The 19,087-nt window shown below is 56.9% G+C and overlaps 1 protein-coding gene across 1 annotated transcript in view; it reads right to left on the bottom strand.

The window, feature by feature from the left end:
* DSCAML1 (DS cell adhesion molecule like 1) overlaps positions 1 to 19,087 on the bottom strand; it is a 351,352-nt gene that overhangs the window by 61,932 nt on the left and 270,333 nt on the right. Inside the window, exons 9-11 of the mRNA XM_058686854.1 lie at positions 18,416 to 18,694; positions 17,893 to 18,012; positions 16,840 to 17,016 (exon numbers count right to left, since the gene is read on the bottom strand). Coding sequence (XP_058542837.1) covers positions 16,840 to 17,016; positions 17,893 to 18,012; positions 18,416 to 18,694 — 576 coding nt within the window. The remainder of the gene's footprint in view (positions 1 to 16,839; positions 17,017 to 17,892; positions 18,013 to 18,415; positions 18,695 to 19,087) is intronic.

A 19,087-nucleotide genomic window follows, 5' to 3' on the forward strand; every position in this document is an offset into this window, starting at 1 on the left:
CATGGGCTACCTCTGCTCTCCCCACGGTGAATGGCCAGAGACGGGGGCCGGGGACCCCTGAGTGGGCCAAGCCCTGAGGCCTTCCTGGAGAAGAAGAGGTTTGAGGAAGTCGGAGGAAAAGAAGAATCTTCTTCCGGTAGGAGCACTTCAAAGCTCTGCACCAGATCGAGAAACTTGTAGCACATCCCTGTTTTGTTCTCCAGGCAGGGCTGCCCTAGCCTGTCCAGGGCATGTGTGGGGATCATAAAGGCACCCCTCTGGCTGGATGCAACCCGGTGCCAAGAACCGTAGTCTGGCCAGTGGGAAAAGACCTGGGCTTCAGGCTCCACTTGCCCCTTAGGCCCTGCACCTTTGAGCAGTGCACAACCTGTGCATCCGTACATGCCAGTCCCACCCCAGGGAGTCTTCCCAATCATGTTTGTTTAAAGAGACAGACATGGGGGCAACTAGAGAAAAGAGGGCCTCGGGAGATCCTGGATAGGTCTCAGAGCCCACTTGGTCCTTTAGCCCTGGGGCGGGGGTGGGTTCCTTTCAACCACGGTTATTGTAGTGAGTATCGGCTCAGTACAACCCAACGCTCTCCTCACGGCCTCAAAGCTCAGAGCATGTTCAGAGGAGCCCATCTAAGAAGAGGAGGCTCTTCTGTGGCCCCCCCCACCCAGCTTGAAGGGGTTGGGGGCTAGGCAGGCGTGGGCCCTACTTGTGTCTTCACCAAGTACGGAGCCTTTAATATAGTATAGTCAACCTCAGGTTCACCACCTGTGGTATGAAGACAGGCCACCTCCCTGCAGAGTTGTTTTGGGGGCCAATAAGTCCGTATACGTGAAGGGCCTGCCACGTACCAGCTGCTGGAGAAACCTGGGTACTATTCCCATCCCAGGGCTCTCAGGCCCCTCCCTCTGCTGTTCCAAGACAAGCCCCAGATAAACGCATGCACCTCTTAAGATGTCACTTGCCAGACTATTCCACAGAATCACAGAGACCTAGATTTGCAGAACCCAAGTAACGTTCGATATGGCAGTTACCAGCCACATGTGGCTCCTGGGTGCTTGAAATGTGGCTCCCACGAACTGAGATGTGCTGTGAATGTACGGCTCGCGCTGGGCTTCGAAAACGTAGGAAGAAAAAGAATAATGCAAACTGTATCCTCAAGAATGTCGCACTGGTTACATGTTAATATTTTAGAGACACTGAGTTAAATGAAACACAGTTGACTCTTGAACAACGCAGGTTTGGACTGCATGGGTCCACTTACAGGCGGATGTTAAAAAATAAATACAGTCCAGCACTGTGAATGTATTTTCTCTTCCTTACGATCTTCTTAGTAACATTTTCTTTTCTCTAGGTGACTTTATTGTTAAGGACACAGTCTATAATACACACGACATGCACAATGTGTGTTAATGGACTGTTTATGTAATGGTAAGGTTTCTGGTCAACAGTAGGCGATTAGCAGTTAAGTTCTGGGGAACCCAAAAGTTATATGCGGATTTTTTGGCTGCTTTGAGGGGTCGGCACCCTTACCCCCTGCATCGTTCAAGAGTCAACTGCAAACTATTACTATGAATCTCAGTTGTTTCTTTTTTCACTTTTTGAACGTGGGTGGGACAATGAGAAGAGTTCAAGTTACACAGGTGACTCGACTTTGTTCCTGCTGAGTGACCCAGACCCTTTGTTCTACAAAAGAAGAAACTGAGGCCATACAGGGAAGTGATTTGCTTACGGTCACACCGCTAGGAAACCGCAGTGTATCTGAAGGGAGGGCCGATGGGAGAGGGGAAGCTCGCCACACAGGGCTGGAACACTGATGGCAGATGCTGGGAGAGAGATTCCCCAGTTCTTTAGCATCACAAGGACAGCCCCAGGTGACTCATGAAACAGGACAGCTCGTCCCGGGCACTCGACGGAGGACATTAACAAGCTGGAGTGTGACCAGGAAGATGGGCACATCGCAGACTGTGAAATCTGAAGAGTGGCCGAAAACCGGGGGTCTGTAACTTGCGGGGAGGGGCATGGGAACAAGACACAATGGTTCTTGATAAAGGGGGAAGGACAGACGTCCTGTATGGCCGAAGAAAGAATTTTCTGGTAGTTTTGCTGTTTAGGGAAAGTGTTGCAATGGGAGGCAGTGATCCCCTGCACCAGAAGTAGGCAACCCTGGGCAAAGGCAGAGGAGACCCAAGCAGGACCAGAGGACCTCGCCCTTGGGAGTGTCTGGGTCTCTGGAGAGAGGGAAAAATGTCTGGGTCTCTGGGAATCTGGCTCACTGTTCTGGGAGGCAGTTCTATGATCCACTATACTCTCCTTGCCTACAGGAGTCTGCAGCCCTCTGTCCTCGGCAAGAAGCAGACAACCTGCCTCCTCTCTTCTCTCTGCCCTGCACGGTCTCCCTGCCAACACCAGAACGGAGAACTCTACCGCTGCTCCTCTTCCCCAGCCTTGTCCCCGGCCTCCAAGGGCCACAGTGCCCTCCTGTGCCCACACACTGGGGGCCCATCTGCTCTCCTCTTCCCTCCCCCTCCCTCTTGCCTCTTGCTCCGGATGGCAAGGTCTCTCTGCTCCACTGATTCACGGTCACCAACACGACTGAACCTAAACACTCACTGCTCTGTGCCCCAGGGGGCTTTCTGGGTTGAAGGCAGCCCCCCCTCACCCCCCCTGCCCTTAAGGATTCCCTAGAGAGATGTTCATGTTCAGTCACCTACCCACAGGAGCACAGATACACGCACACACACAAGCAGTGATAAGAGCACACCCCAAAGTCACCAACACAGTCAACTGTGCTCTGACATCCTTACCATATACTCATACCTGGCGTCACATACACATAACACGATGCGGTTGTCGGCTGCATGTCGATACCCTGATGTTGCCTAAGGTACATCTACCCACAGCCCTCCATTACATAAGTGCCCCCGCCGTCCACACACACACATACACACACACACACACACACTTTTATGATTACCTTTCACCGGGAACTGTGCTGGGAGTATTCTAGTACTTTAACTGTATTAACTCAGGGGACGTAGGTCCTGTCAATACTCCCGGCTCCAAAGCCTGGGTCCCGACGTGTTTCTTGACTAAGCGCTATGGCCTCCCCGGGCCCGTGATGCCCACGATGGAGCGGGCGATAAGCCGCGTGCTTTGCCTCTTGGCTTTACCGCTCAGGGATTCCCCCCTCAGCAGCAACCATGAGAAGTCTGATTATCCTCATTTTTCACATGAGGAGACCAAGGCTTTCAGAAGGCACTTCTTCCCTCTCTAAGTCCCCGCTACTGTGGTTGCAGGGGACGGCCACCTCTTACTGTCTGTCTGCCATGCACGCACACGGCATCTGGCCTTGGAAAGTGGAATTTGGCTGGCGCCGAGGGGCTGTGGCTCCTCTGTGGTGGGCAGCCCCAGCAGGACACTCCCGGGCAGGCATCAGGGACTGCAGCTTTGGGGGCACAGCAGGGGAGGAAGAGAAGGGATTGTATGCACAGGGCTGAGTCCTGTGTGACAAATGCTAATAGCAGCCACATAGGCAACATGATGAGCCAATGGGACACAGGAGGCTTTAATGAGATACAATTTCTCTGCTTTCCCGCAGTGTAATTCAATTAACAGCCAGGAAAACCTAATTTCTTTTTACAAAGAGGGGTGCAGGGGGAGATTCTCTGGGGACTCGGGAACAGGGAGGGGCTGGGCGGAGAGGCATCGAGGAGACCCATGTAGGCCAGCCGCCTCTAATACACAGCCCCTTCCAATACGGCCCCTTTAGGCGGAGAGGGAGAGGGCGGGCCATTTCCCTGAGGTCCTATAGGAAGTCCTGTGTGCACTGAGCCAGTTTTGTCCAAAGCGTTACAGTCCCCGCGCCCGGTACGCTGCCTGGCACCACACGTGGCCAAATCAGAGCAACTCTGGTCGAGGCCACAGATGACATCCAGGGCCCCTTCCCTGATACCCCATGTCATTGCACTTGTCCCTCCTGTGGGCATAGGGCATCCCCGGCACGGTGCGCGTCTTAGACGGCAGCGTCCTGGGATCCTTGTCTCTGGCTGTGAGACTCCCCAGGGCGGAAGCATCTCTGTTCAGGGCTCAGCATATCTGTGGAAAGCTCCCACGCGCAAGGCACCTCTCTTGTTCCCTGCCAGTGCCCCGGGCCCACCTGCTTGGGTCCGCAGTCAGACTCGCTCCAGGGCAGGGAGGAACCTTGTCGGGCCTTTGGTGCCCAGGCCGCTGCTTTACAGCCATGCCGAAATTTCAGATTTTCTCCTCCTGGTTCCTCTGGGGCCTTCTTGGCAGGCGTCACGGAGAGGAGAAAGGCACCAGGCTGGGCGGAATCCCCCACCCCCCACCCCCCCCCCACCCCCCCACCCCCGCCTCGCTCCGGGACCCTCCTGGGGCAGCAAGCCGAGGGGAGAGGAAATCAATTTCAGAAACAAGACAGTTGTCAGAATCCGATGTAACCGGTTCCCGTCTGTGAAATTACTCGCAGGCCGGCTCCTGTCACCCCCGAGGTCCTGCCCGGACCAGCTGCTATTTACATTTTAATTTGATGCGAGAGGCTGATAGATTTTTAAAACACCGCGAGACAGCTCTGCTTCCTTGCTCACCCCCAGCCTCCACAGAATTTCCCACCAACCCCAGGCTTGGAGATGGGGCTCTGGGGCCCCTAGACTCTGCCATGGGGACTGTGAACTCTGCATCTATTTGGCCCCTCCCTCACTTGCAGTTGACCCCTTGTCTGGGGCCCTACTTCCCAGGCTGGGGAAAGTTCCTGGCAAGTTTGCATAGATCTTGAGCAGCCTTTGCAAGGAGCTTAATTCTTGTTAAGGAGGGGGCCTGGCGGGGGGGGGGGGGTGTCTCAGCCCCTACATTACCGGTGAGGAAGTGGAGGCTCAGAGAGGTTAAGTGGTTTGTCTGAGGTCACACAGCTGGTGAATGGCAGGAAGGAGGCCAAGCCCCAAGTCCCCTGACAATTCGTCAGCTCCCTTTCCTTTGGTTCCGTTCCAGCCTTCTCCTTCTGCCTGCTTGATTTTTCTCCCACTCTGGGCTTTATCCCAAGAGTGGGGAGCTGGCGGGGGGGGGGTGCGGTGCGGATGATGTAGTGCCGATGAATCCCGGGGGAGTGCAGGAGCCCGGGATCTGGAGCGGGGCTGGGCTGGTGGGGCCAGGAGGCCAGGCCAGGTGGGGCTGGCCGTGAGTCAGGCATCCTCTGTCTCCGTCTCCCTCCCTCTCTTCCGCCTGGTGAGCGGAGCTCAGCTGGTATTTCTGACAAGTCCCCAAGCCACCAGGGAGGGAAGATTCAGTTATGAATACCCAAAGGAGAGGAACAGTGTGTGTGGGAAGGGGAATGTGGAAGACACAGAACGGGAATGCCACCGGCTGCTGGGAGAGGCCCGATAACATGTGGAAAAGGCACGGAGTGTCACATTCCGAGACGAAGGACGGGCACCTCTCCATGTCACTCCTGGACCGGAGTATGTAGTCCCCACGGTGTTTTACGTTCCCGAGGCCTGCACCGTCCGGGGCTTTTCACGTGCATAAACTCACGTCATCCTCACAACCACCTTATCTTGGTTCCCACGTTTCAAATGGGGAGACTGAGGCTCAGAGAAGTAAACCGCCCAAGGTCACACAGCTAGTAAGTGGCAGAGCCAGGACTCGCCCCAGGGGCCCGTGGTTTTACCCACGATGCGACACCGGCCAGAGAAGGGCAGTAGACAGGCAACCGGGTTGTCAGCACTGGGGTGGGGGGCAAAGAGCCCAGCTTCTTCGAAGAGAAATGTGGTCACATTTGGGGGCAAGAAGATTGGTCTGGGAACCAGGAGACTAAGGGGTTGGGCTATTTTGCTCTCCTAGGTGGGGGGCCTGGGGGAGAGGGTGCAGGAGGTCCTCAGGGCTGGCTGCACATACGAATTACCTGGAAAGCTTCAAAAAAATACTTGTTGCACAGTCCCCATGCTCAGAGGCTCTGGTTTAATTGGTGCAGGGTGGAGGCCGGGGTGGGGGGGACTTGTCACACATGGTTTGGGGAGGAACCGTGGGGCTGGATGGGCCTCATCTTCCACCTCTGGTTCCTCCTCTGTGGCAGGGAGGACAATCTTAAAGCCAATAGGATTGGAGGCAGGGCGGCAAAGTCCTGCTTTTCTTCACCGTCTCCAAGGAAGAAGCTTTCCTTTTCCAGGAAGTCCTTCTGAGAGTCTAACTGAAATGTCTTCAGGATTTGCACAGAGCTTCTCCCTAGTTAGGAAGCTCTGGGCACGCTAAAATGCTTTTTTTGGATATCCCCCTCTTTGCCCTCTGAGAGAAGATTTTCCAGGGGACAGGAGATACCCCCCCCCCCCCGAGGGCTCTTGAGAGCTCTGTAAACCCACTTGTCAGAGGAGAAGGGAGCCTCCTGGCTCAGCAGCTCTCATCTTTTGTTTCTGGAAGGATTACATGTACCCATCTGAGGTGAGTGGGCCCCTCCTTCCCCCCATCCAGCCCACTCCCCTTCCTCCCCCCTAGGCTTGTGTCTCCTCCTTGTTAACAAGATCGTGACAAGAACACAAGAACGTAGCCCTGTTTGGAGGTGTGAGATAAGCTGCCACAAAGGGGCATTGTTGGTGCTCGGGGTGGCGGGGCGGGTGGTGGCTCTTTCAGCTCAGCCAGGCAGCAGCTCCAGGCTTCCCCAGAGAAGAGCTGGTGTGTGTGTGTGTGGTGGGGGTGGGGGGGGGCGGGTACCTTCTGGTGCCTGCTTTGTTTTCTCCCTTCTTAAAGAGCCAGGGCCGTGGCGTTGTTAATTTGATTGCACCCACTTGGGCTGCATGTCTCCCCTGATTTGCCAAGCTCCACCTGAAGCATGAGATGAATTCAAATTGCATGGAAGCAATCAGCTTCGCTCTGAGGGGTGGTGGGGAGACGCCTGGGGAGCCGGGGGCCCGTGGGACCCTAGCTGCCCACCGCCTGCGTGCGTGCGGGCACAGCTGGCAGGGTCGGCGTGTGTGTGAAGGGCTGGGCTGAGGGTCGTGAAGGGCGGCATCTGTGAGATTTGGACCGCAAACCTGCTCCTGCTCCAGGGTGGTCTCGGTGGAGACCCACCGGGCCTCGCTTTCTCCGGCTATAAAATGGGGTCAGGCAGTTCTTCTTTGGCTCCTTGCCAAGGAGTACAAAGCGGACTTGGGGAGTATTCTCACGTCAGGGTGGGAACCCGCTTCTCCCCCGTCTCTGGCCTTCCTTCTCCAGAATGTTGGGAAAATGATCGCTCATAATAAAAATAGCTAACACTTACGGAATGCTTATTACGTGCCATGCGCCTCGATTAATGAATTATCTCATTAAATTCTGCGGCCCGACTCCCCCACCGTTCTAGAAGGTGGGAGGCGTTTTTATTCCCATTTTCGAGATGCGAGAACACTCGACTCTGAAACTACCCTGAACATCGGAACGCTTTCAGGAACAAAAGGAGGTGGTGCCAACTTGAGTTACTTGGAAAGTACTTCCAGGTCATCGCCGCGAGAGCACCCTAAACCAGGAGTCAGCAAACTTTCTGTGTGTAGGGCCAGCCGGTAAACATTTTAGGCTTTGCAGGCCCTAGGTCTCTGTTCAGATGACTCAGCCCTGCCACCGTAGCTCGAAAGCGGCCGTGGACGGTAAGACGGGAGGAACGGGAGAGGCTGCGTTCCAGCAAAACTGGAAGCCGGCCAGGCTTGGCCCCAGCCCCGGTGTGCTGACCCCACCCCGGCCCTAGAGTTCGGCACACAGGAGTTTCTGGTTGGGACACCGGTTGCCTTGAGACAAGGACAGCCGCGGGATGTTGGAAGGGAGGGCGTCTCGCCTTGCAGACTTCTGGAAAGCACACGTGTGTCGAATACATCACCGGGCATGGGTACTGGTATGGCCTGAACGGTGTCCCCCGCAAAGGGATACGTCAAGTCCCCAGGAGAGACGGGCGCGGAGGAAAAGTGGTGTAAGGACTCCCAGGGAGAGGCCGGGGCGCTGCACCCACAACTCGAGGGCTGCGGGGAGTCCCCCAGGAGGCAAGGAAGGACCCTCCCCAGAGGCTGCAGAGACGGCACGGCCCTGCCGACATCTTGATTTTGCATTTTTAGCCTCCCTGGATTGCGAGAGAACCCATTTCTGGTTTTTTAGGCCCCCTGGTTCGCGCTCCTAGGAAACAAACACAGGGATCCAGCGCGGGAGAGAGATCTTCCCGCCAAGTGCCAGGGAGGAGAGGCCGCGTCTCTCCTCGGTGGAGCTGGAGGGGACTTTCCACCCCCTGCACCGTGGGGAGCCCGCTCCCCGTTACACTCCCACCCCACGTGCGGGCTGGCGGTAGGCAAGCAGGTTCAAGGGTCTGTGAGGGCCACACACACTCGACCCCTACCCCCAACCCCAGAGATAGACATTCACTCAGTGAGCGCTCCGTGACTGCTGAATAATGAATGAACGGCGGCAGGCCTGGGCACGAGCAGACGTGAGCTGGAGAAAATCTTCAGAAACTCCATCTGGCCGTGTCTCGAGCCTCTGCAGACCTGAGAGGCCAGACGCAAGCCCGGTGCTCCTGGGCTGGAGGCCCCGAGGACCGGGCAGGGATGGGGGAGGGGGAGGGGTTCTGGGGGGATTCTCCAGTCTGCCCGCCAGTCTCCTCCTTTCTGGCCCAGGACAGGACACCGGCCAGCTACACACAGACTCGTGAGTCACCGTAGGGGGGTGGGCACTGCATCTGGGCCAGCAGGCTGCTCTAGGTAGAAACCCTGGCAGTGTGGCAGCCAGTATCCGGCTGCCTCAGAGCCGTCCCACCTTGCCCTGGCCACAGCGAACACACCCGCCCTCCATTCTCATCTCCTGTATTTCTACTGGTGGCACCACGGTGCTTCTCATCGTGGCTTCAGGCCTTGGCTCTCCCGGCGCCTTGGTCCAACTCATCATCAATGCCTGGTGCTTGTTCCTTTGTAATGACTGTTAGATCCCCTGCTCAAGATCCTAGCATCACTTCCAGATGTCGGTGCCACTCTTTCCACGAGAGCTCTCTCCCTGATCCCAGGCTGCCACCCTGTCATTAGAGTTTCTCCTCGCGGCCTTCCACACGGCTTCCTACCCCAGGGCCTTTGCTCATGCTATTCCTTCCACCACCTCTTCTTTAAGGCTCAAGTCCCACTCCTCTAGAAAGCTCTGTCTGACCATGCCTGTCCACGGTGGGGTTTTCCTTCCGGGACCTAACATTGCACCGATTGCCCCAGACCCCTTGCACGTGATCTTGCCTTGTTTCCAGCTCCCTCACTAGTCTGTCAGTTCCTTGGGGGGCAGGAGTGGTGATTTATCAGGAAGTGCATGTTTGCTGCTTGACTGACCCAACGATTTACTCTGCTCCTACCATGCGGAGAGGCTTCGATCATAACGGGGAGAGCAGATCTGGGCTCCTCACTTAGGGTGGGGTTTGGAGGCACTGCTTCAGCTCTTTGCCGGCCTGCTTCTTATCCAGTAAACTGAGCCACCCAGTGATAACCCCAGCTCCCTTGTGTCTCAAAGTGTTTACTGTACCTTGATTAGCACGCAGGACGCACATAATCCTTTGTTAATCAGATCTGCTGGAGCTGAACATAGGGAAGGCCTTGAATGACACCTCAGAGCCCAGACCCATCCGGATGCTCTCCCGTGGTCACGGTCACAGGGACTGCCCGCCCCCACTGCCTAAAGCCTCTAATGAGGGTGCAGGGGCCCCAAAGAGCCTGGGGACAAGACGTCCCCAGTCCAAGCACTTTCACATTGGGAGCGGAGGTTGTACATGGGCAAGGTCACTCCCTCCTCCTATCCCTTCAGTAAAACACTCCTCCACTTGTCAGGGGGCCCGGCTTGTCATGGTGATGAGGGGAGGAGAGGTCAGGGAAGGGGGCTGTCCCACGTGGAGACTGTCATTCTACCCTGACACCTGTGCAGAGGACCCTTCGGGGGCTAGGTTTGGCATGTGATGTGACTTGCTCCAATGACACAGCTGGCCTCTTGAGGTCGGTAAGATCTCCCACGTTTCTTTGGTTCAGACTTGTCTTTTTCTGTAAACCCTGAACGTGGCCCATTTGTTGAGCTCTGTTAATGCCTTAGGGGCTGAGGGAAGGGGAGAGAAGGATTGTGATTTCTCTTAACAGAGGAGCAAACAGAGTCCAGGGAGATGAAGTGACTGGCCCCAGGTCACCCAGGGTGTAATGGGGGACACTGAGATAAGAGATCAGGACTCCCATCTCCCTGCTCAGGGCCTTCCTGTCCCCTGAGCCATCCACTCATTTCGGCATCCCTGGGTCTTGCACAGGGTGGGGAGAGCCTGGGCGGGCCCCTGGCTGCGTACCCCTGGGGAGGGTCTAGGGGCGGGGATTGCAGGACGGAGCCTGGCCTGGTGACAGGACGTGTCCAACCTCTCCGCTCACCCCTGTTTGAGGAAGCAGGAGACAAAGTGCCGCTCCTCACTCTATGAAGTTGAAGATCAATAAGGCCAAAGAGCCCGCTGGATAATTATTGCCATGGAAATCACGGCAATGGCTCATTCCCTCCTCCCCTCCCCTCCCCTCCGTCTCTCCCTCCTTTACTAGAGGCTGGGAGGCCAGGCCCCAGGCTTGCAGAGACCCTAGGCTTGGCACACACCAGGGTGGTGCTCCCTCGGCTGCCTTGAGGCTGGGCAGGTGAGGCTGACTGGTGACCAGCACTGGGGTGGGCAGGGTAGGTAATGTGCCCAAACTCCCCAGCTGTGGCAGGGCCAGCGTCGGACCCAGGCCGGTGTGACTCAGCAGCCGAGCACTGTGCTTCTCTGCCACCTGCCACTCTGCTTTCCTGCCTCGTCCCCTGACTGCCGAACTGGCAGAGAGGCTATCCTACCCACCCTTCGGCCAATCAGGGAGGCTCATCGGGGCAGAGGGAAGCACCAAGGGGGTGACCTGTGACCCTGCGTGACGGGACCAGACCTCTGGGCTGGGGTCAGTTGGCCTGTTGTCCCCAGCAGGGCAGGCCAGAGTGGGCAGAGGCCTCTGCTGAGCTAGATGCCAGAGGCAGGCATTCCCACAGAGGGCCCGGCCTGCAAGGGACTCCAGCCTGGTGAGGACACAGGCCCTCCCGCCAGGGAGCACAGAGGAAAACCTTGGGCCAGGTACTTGGCCTCCTCATGCCTGTTTCTTCTTGTGTGCAGAGAGGGCCCTTCTGAGTATGTGTGTGGACATCCCAATCCACACGTCCCGGGGCCTTCTGCGTGCCCTGCAAACAGCCGTCCCTTAGGCCTCGGGGTCATGCTGCTGGCAGGGAGTCAGGTCCCTGGGAGGACAGACTGAGGAAGACACTGTGGAAGATCCTAGAAGTCAGCTCGGGGCATTCCCTGGAATGTGGTCCAGAAAGGGAGTTGTGGGCTCTGGGGAGTCATTTCCTTTGGCCATAGACTCCTTGCCCTGTGGGAGGGGCAGGGGCTCTGAGGTCAGAGGAGGCCTTCTAGAGCCGTGCTGCTTCTGCCCGACAAGAAAGTCTTTCCTTTGGGCAAATTTGAAATTAGGATCATCTCGGGTCATTGGATACACCAGACTTTGCATCCCGCCCTCTGTACTGCACCAACGGTCAACCGCTACCTGGGCCTGGGACCCCCCTTTCCCGGGTGGGCTCCCTCCACTCCTCCAGTCCCCACTTGGGCTCCATTCTCCGTTCTCCTGCCTTCCAGTGACTCTGCGGCCGGGTGTGTGCCTGTGGAGGGCTCTTGGATCTGGCTTTAATTGGTCTGACATTTTGCTAAACAAACAAATCAAAACTCAGACCAAACAGAGAGCCCTTATGGGTTTAATTGGCCATGGGTTCTGCCTTGGCCCAATCACTGGAGCCTTTACAAAGTGGAGGGGAGTCTGGGGGATATAACGGAACCTGTCTAATCAGGGAACCTGCTGCCTAAGAGGGCTTCTGAGTCCAGGGAGGCACTGCCGTGTGGTGGCACAACATCAAAACACAAGCAGCCCCTTGCGCTCCAGACTAAGCAGCCTGGCTTTGTACCTGCCTCTCCATAAAGCATTCCCTTTGAAGATGGTTTATTTTTTTTTTCCTGTGTGCCCGCTGGAGCAGGGACTGCCTCCTCCTCCTCCTTTTGGTCATTATCTCTCTCTCTCTTTTGCATTTTAAAAAGGAGATAAAAGGTAGCTGGGTGTGGTATTTTCTTCTGTTAACTGCATTTATTCAACCAAGTTCTGAGAGGAGGTCTGGTGTCCCGAAAGGACCATGTGCACACTGCTAGAGTCATGGATCGTCTGAGCCGGAGAGGACGTTGGGATCGGTTAGCGACTAGTTGCTAGTGTGGGCCTCTTCTTGTACAGACGAGAAAACCGAGGCTCAGAGGCGGTAAGGGATGGCTCTTGGAGACGTGGCTGGTGGGTCACGGGGCCAGGACCAGCATCCGGTCTTCCGGCTGCAGATCTTTGCTCTTCCTACCAAAGCGTGAGTCCACAGAGGCAAGCTCTGGTCTCAGCTGGGACTGTATGTGCCAGTGACCTTGATCCAGTGCCCTACCTTCTTTAGGAAGGAGCTTTTGCCTGCTGACCTCACAGGCAAGGCAGGGGAAGAACTTTGTAAACTATTAAGTGCTGGCCTTGTGAAAGCGGCAAGACTGGCCTGGACGCTCAGGCAAACACGGGCTTAGCTCACACCAGCACTCTGGGGACGAGGAGGGCCCGGTTGGTTGCCAACAGGGATGTCCGGGGGTTGGAAAACCACCTGCCCACTCTAACATGCCCTTAGCAACCCAGGGCCCTGAGGATAGGCTCTGCATGGCAATCCTGTAAGCATCAGCTCTGGAATGCCAACTCCCATCAAAAGTCCATGCTACTGGGGCGCCTGGGTGGCTCAGTCGGTGGAGTGTCCGACTTGGGCTCAGGTCATGATCTCGCGGTCCGTGGGTTCGAGCCCCGCGTCGGGCTCTGTGCTGACAGCTCAGAGCCCGGAGCCTGTTTCGGATCCTGTGTCCCCCTCTCTCTCCGCCCCACCCCTGCTTGTGCTCTGTCTCTCTCTGTCTTTCAAAAGTGAATCAACATAAAAAAAAAATTAAAAAAAAAAAGTCCATGCTACTTAGAAAGAAAATACCTAGCTTCCAAAAACCACAAGCACCTGGCATTTCATTTTCCCTGTCCTTCCTCCTTCCAGGGTGTGGCAGGCACCTAAGTTCCAGCTCAGCAGACGACACTCGTGGCCTTCGTTGCCTCCATGCCCCGCGCTATGCCTTTTCCTCTGGCATGGGATACCTCCGCCACTGTCCGTTCCTGCCAGAATCCTTGTGTTCTTCCAGCCCCACTTAGAGACTACTGCTTTTGTGGAGCTTTTCTTGACACTCCCTCGTTCACCCCAAAGTTAAAATTGATTTCTCCATCCCTGATTCTCTTTGTATCACTTTGCAGCCTTTGGAGGCATTTATTTTGTGCACTATAGTCATTTGGGGTATAGGTCTACCTCCTCCTCGAGATTCTAAATTCCCTGAAAGCAGCAACGGTGTCTTACTCATCACTAGATTTTCAGCACCTAAAACTAATGATGACTAACGATTATCGCATGCATATTTTGTGCCACGTACTGTATCGATTGCTGTGAGCACACGTCTCGTGTGAACCTTCCTGATGAATAAAAAGTATTGTAACCTCAAACTTAGGAGGAAATTGGGGCTTGCAGGGATCACTGTCCAAGACTTCATAGCTCTCGGGGGGCAGACCTGAGATTCGAACCCTGATCTGCCTGGTTCTAAAGTCTATGCTCGTAGTCACAGAGTTTTATTGATGTATTTAGTGAGTGCTCAGTGGAGATCTACTGAGTTATCATTGGAAGCTGTAGGGGTCCATGGTGTAGACACTTCCCAACAGAAACCAGCCACAAATGATGCTTTTTATAACGTATGTCCCTTTGATGTGTTTACTTTCTTTTTGTCTAAAGTGGGGATTAAGGTCAATAAAAAAGCGTGAGGTCTGATAAGGTGGAGCCATATTGGGTCAACATTTTCTCGAGTGTGTTAGAGGCACTGAGGCTGGCCTGGAAATGGGCTTTGAGGGAGGCCTGGAAATGGCAGGTCTCTGTGGCCAGCTCTGCAAGTGGGTGGGGGGAGCACTGGTGGTGCTGTGTCCGAGATGGATCAGGGACGGCTGGGAATGGCTTGCCCTCCAGCAGTCTCATTGATGACCCATGCGCCCGGCTCTTTTAGCTTCCAGGGCCCTTCCAGGGCCCTTTTAGCTGAAGTCAGAGCGGGGAGATGGGAGAAGGCCCAGGGAGAACGGAGGAGGAAAGGACAGAGCAGCACGGGGGGACGTGCGAGGGGAGTAGCTGGGGGTCGGCTACCTGGAACAGTATGGCTGTGTACACGCAGCAGGGTTTAGCTCCGAGACAGTCCCCGAAGAAAACTGGGAACACCCGTGCCCCACCCCAGCGTGCACCCCCGTTCCTCAACATTGTCACTCTGTCACAGGTAATCTTCCGGCAGCTGAGTAGTGTGTATGTAGCATGATTCGGGCTGCTGCAGAAGGGTAGACAGACCCTCCAGCCCCAGACAGAGGCCCTGTCGCGCTCATTCCGCTCATACCCACTGCCCTCGGGCCTCAGTTGCCCCTGGCCCTGCGCCTCCTGTCTTGCTGGCATTCGGGGCAGCACGGGGGCCCCCGGCATGGCTGGGGCAGGTCACTGGGGAGCATGGGATACAAGGGGGCGTCTGCGACACAGAAAGCGTGTCAGGAAAAGGCCATCTGAGGAGCACGCGAGCGTGAGGGGGGTGAGACGGCACAGCTGGAAGGCAGCCTGGCGGCTGAGGGCGGTGGCGGGGCAGAGGCTGTGTGAGGAGGTGCTGACAGACACCGACTCACAGGCGGTGGGGAGGGAGGTGCGGCGAGCGGGAAAATGTGACCCGAGGTGTTGGTGAGACAGCAGATGTGAGAAAGGCATGTGCGTGTGCCTCGCTGTGGAAGGAAGCAAAGGAAAGCGACAAGGCGGCTGAGATTAGGGAGCAGGTCCGTGTGTGTGTGTGTGTGTGTGTGTGTGTGTGTGTGTGTGATTTTGTGTTGCACATGCTCGCAAGGCTGGATTTACAAAATGTGCTTCCTCTGAGTATCTCTGGGTGTCACATAGCTGCTTCCTGGGTTGTGCAGTGCGGACAGCACAGAAAAAATGCAGGCCCTGGGAGGTGAGGTGAGTTGCTCAGGGTCCCCCCCCCAGGACACCAGGGACGGCCTGACGTGAACTGAGTCTCTTCACACAGCCCGCCTGACTGCCGCATCACCCATCACCCAGGTCCCTCTTGTCCCACCAACCGTGCGCCACAAAGCCACAGCCAGGCTCGTCTGGTAGGATGCCCTAGTTTAGAGAAAACAAGAGCAAAAAAGGCGGGGGGGGGGAAGCCTAAGGGTCTGGGCTCCCTCCTCTCTGCCTCTGACAGTGGCCAGATAAGGATCAAATACCAGGGATGGTTCCAGAAGGAGCCCGCTATTCCTCTCACCTCACGCAGGCAGAATTAGCGACGTCCGCCCCGGCTGAGGGATGTAGATTGATTGCCTGGTGTTATTAAGGACAAAGTGCTTTTTGATAGTGTGAGGAAGCAGCTCCCCAGGGCGGGGATTCCGGCGCTCGGAGCTCCCTGAGCATCGATCGCTGGGGCTCCCCTGTCTTGTGCTGAGCTGAACACGGGCGCCGGCAGGCGATAAGGAAGCTATGATCCTCAGCCGAGGGACCCCACACCGGGCAGTCGTTCCCACACCTACCCCGCAGGGACTGTTAGTACGAGTAACAAAACTGCTAAGTTTTCCGCAGCGTGCCGGGGGCCAGCGACCGTACTGGCTGCTTGACATATGTTATCGGACTCACGCTCGACACGGAACGTAACAGGCAAAGGTACTACCACGGTTTTCATCTTCTCTGTCGGGAAAACGAGGCACGGCGAGGCCAGGCAAGCTCGTCAAGGTCACAATACATACAACGTGGCGCCCAGACTCACGCTTGGCTTCGGTCTGGTGTTACAACGCAGGCTCCCACTGCTGTCCCTCGCGGCCCACGGTCCGTGGCCCGACCCAGAGCCAGATGGACACCGTTCCCCTGACGCGATACCTGGGGGCCCATGATACAGACCCCTACGAGTGTCAAGGGATAGGCTCATCTGGTAGGAATATTCGGCTATGATCCTCAGGAATATTCTGGAATATTCTGGAATATTCAGGAATATTCTGGGCTTCCGAGGCCCACGAGGCCAGCTCTAGGTCCGGGGATTTGGAAACCATAGAGCATCTAGTGATGCGTCTTGTTGCTCTTTTGGCTTCCCCCAACTATCTTCCCCTTTCTGTGATCAGTTCCCGTGTTACTCAGACAGTGTGGTCGGGTGGGTGGGCTGGAAATAAACCTCGGGCCCGGGGAAGAAGCTGGAGCCTAGACAGGTGAGGTGACCTGGCCAAGGTCCCAAGGCTCATCCCGTAGGACTCGGAGCCCAAGGTTTTCCACCCACAGGCCTTTCCCCCACACTGTGTATGAGGTATCCTCCTTTCTAGGCCATAGACACGTTACACACAGCAGGTATGTATTGAGCGGCAGAGGTTAAGTGTTTGATAGGATCGTGCAGTTGGAACTGCCAACCTGCGGAGCAAAGAGCACAGAATGGGACCCGGTACTCGGGTTCAGCAAACCAGGAGCTTATCACGACGGCAGTGGAGTGAGCTGGGGCTGCTCAGGGAGAGGACCTTGTTTTAGATGAGCGGGGGTCCCGAGCGCACGTCCGACTGGGAGCCCTCCCTGCCTCCCGCCCACATCTGGAACAGCGGCAGCCGGGCCGGGAGGCTGGGTGGGTGCGGAGACGGGCCCCGGCCTGTGGTCGGGGGGCTGGGAGGGCCGCGTGCGGGCAGGACTCACTCTTGACGGTGAGGAACATGGATTTGCTGATGTCGGTGCCCACGCCGTTGCTGGCCTGGCAGAGGTAGTAGCCCATGTCCTCTTCCAGGACGTGGCGGATCAGCAGCGAGCTGTTGGCCAGGATCTGGGTGCGGCCGGTGAGGGGCACCGGGTGGTACTGCTGCGGGCTCCCGCTCCCTGGAAGGAGACGGCCGTTAGGGGGCTGGTTCCCCGGGCGAGCGGGCAAACGATCTGGGCCGGGAAGGGCTGCCCCAAGGGATGCCCTCATGGCCTTCTCTTGCTGCTCTAGGCCTATTTTGTGGCATCCCGAAGGACTCCTCTGGGCGACAGGAAGAGCCTCACAGAGGCCGGGCCCTGCCCCGGCTCTCAGGTAAGGAGGTGGAGTTGGGAGCCTCAGCTCAATGCCCACCTGGGCACTGAGCTTCGGGGCTGCACTTGGAGAGGAAGAGTTGTTTTCAGGCCGCTTGGCCACAGGCAAAGGGAAGATGGAACCCTCCAGTGGCAGTCGCCTGGTCTTGGATAGAGGCCAGCCGTCCTCCAAGGGGGGCTTTGTGGTACCTCCTCCCCATTCCCCCAGTATCAGTGGTGGGCATGGTCCACAACAAGAGGCTGGCATGGGACCTAGATACCAGATGTACCCCTAGGATGAGGAAGGGCTCCAAGAAGGACCATAATCCCAGCATAAGTTGACTGGTGACAAGCGGGAGAGTCAAGGAGGTTCCAGGTCCCCGGGGCAGGGTGGGGAGGGCTGGGGAAAGCAGGCAGACGTGGAGTTCTAGGGCTGGATGGGGGGAGGGGAGAGATCAATCGGAGGGGACAAGAGGAAATTTGGAGTCGGCACGACCGTCGTTCCTGGTCTGCAGAGCCCTAGGGGTGGCTGAGGATAATCTCCAGAGCAAGTATAGCCTGGCGTCCCATTAAAGCTCAGAACCCGGCTCCCGCCACCCCTCTGCACCCCCGCCAAGGCTGGGAGTTGTGTGCAGGAAACAGGCCCAAGTCCCTTCTCCCCATTCCCTGACCGTGCTCGGAGACGCTGGCTGGCCAGGGGCTCACCCTTGGCATGCTTCCACATGACCTTGGGCGGGGGGTAGCCATCCACTGAGCAGTTGAGCACACCAGCTTTGCCATAGATGCCGTCCTGGTTGTTCGGCTGCACCACAAATCGAGGGGGCACTGCGGAAAGAGGGAAGGCGGGGAGAAACAGATCATCTGTCTCTAAAGGGTCTTCTAGAGCTTTGGGTACCTTCCATTCTGTGCCAGCCCCGTCTGGACCATCATCAAGCCGGCAGCAGGCAACTCTGAAACCCAAGATGCTGAGGGCTTTTGCTGAGCACCGGGAGTCCTGAGTCCCCGGCTCTGACTCTGTCAATGACTAGCTGAACAAGGGTCTTCTCCTCCCCCAAGCGTCTTCCGGGTCCTGGCCCGGAAATTAAGAGACTTGGATTTCTTGATCTCTAAGGCTTCCCAATGGAGCCAACGTTCCCTCAGCCTGTGATTCAGGGCTCGAATCTAGAGAGACTGTCAGCAGCGGACCGAGCTGGACCCTCCCTCCCTCACCACCGGCCTCTCTGCTCACCACGCACGATGAGCTGGCGCTCCCGGCTCACGGTGGCCGCCGCATTGCTGGCGATGCACGTGTAGTTGCCGTTGTGCTTGAGGGAGACGCTGGAGATCTGCAGGGAGCTCATGAATTCCTTGCTCTCGATGGTCACGCCCGAGCCTGAGATGATCACCTGTCCATCCTTCCTCCAGGTGATACGGATGGGCATGTCCCCCGAGGATACCACGCAGGGGATGTAGAGCAGCTGGCCGATGGAGGCAGGTGGGAACTCAAAGGGCTGGATCAGAGGGGGCACTGGGAAGGCAAGGGGGAGTGCTGCTGTCAGCTCCCAGCCCCTCTCGCCCCAGCCTGGCCAGCAGCACGGGTTCCCTGCCCCACCCCGACTCCTCCTGACCCCGGGGCTGGGAACAGAGTTCCCGGGGGCACCAGGGCCTTGTTCTATACACTCAGGATCCCTTGGGGTGCCATTGTCCCTTGGTGCCCATCCCCTCGCCCACTCAGGCCTGGACCCACTGTCTCTGTGTAGGGCACTGGCTGGCTGGCATTAATCCTGATCCTCAGATTTTCCCCGGAATTTGGTGATGATTCACGTGCCTCTTGATTCCCATCTGCCTGTGGACACAGCTTGGCTTTCACCCTGACGGCCCTGCTGCTCCTCGATGGCCCTGTGTCACTTTCTCATCCCAA

Source organism: Neofelis nebulosa, chromosome 10 (genome assembly GCF_028018385.1).
Source record: "Neofelis nebulosa isolate mNeoNeb1 chromosome 10, mNeoNeb1.pri, whole genome shotgun sequence".
Taxonomy (NCBI): Eukaryota; Metazoa; Chordata; class Mammalia; order Carnivora; family Felidae; genus Neofelis; species Neofelis nebulosa.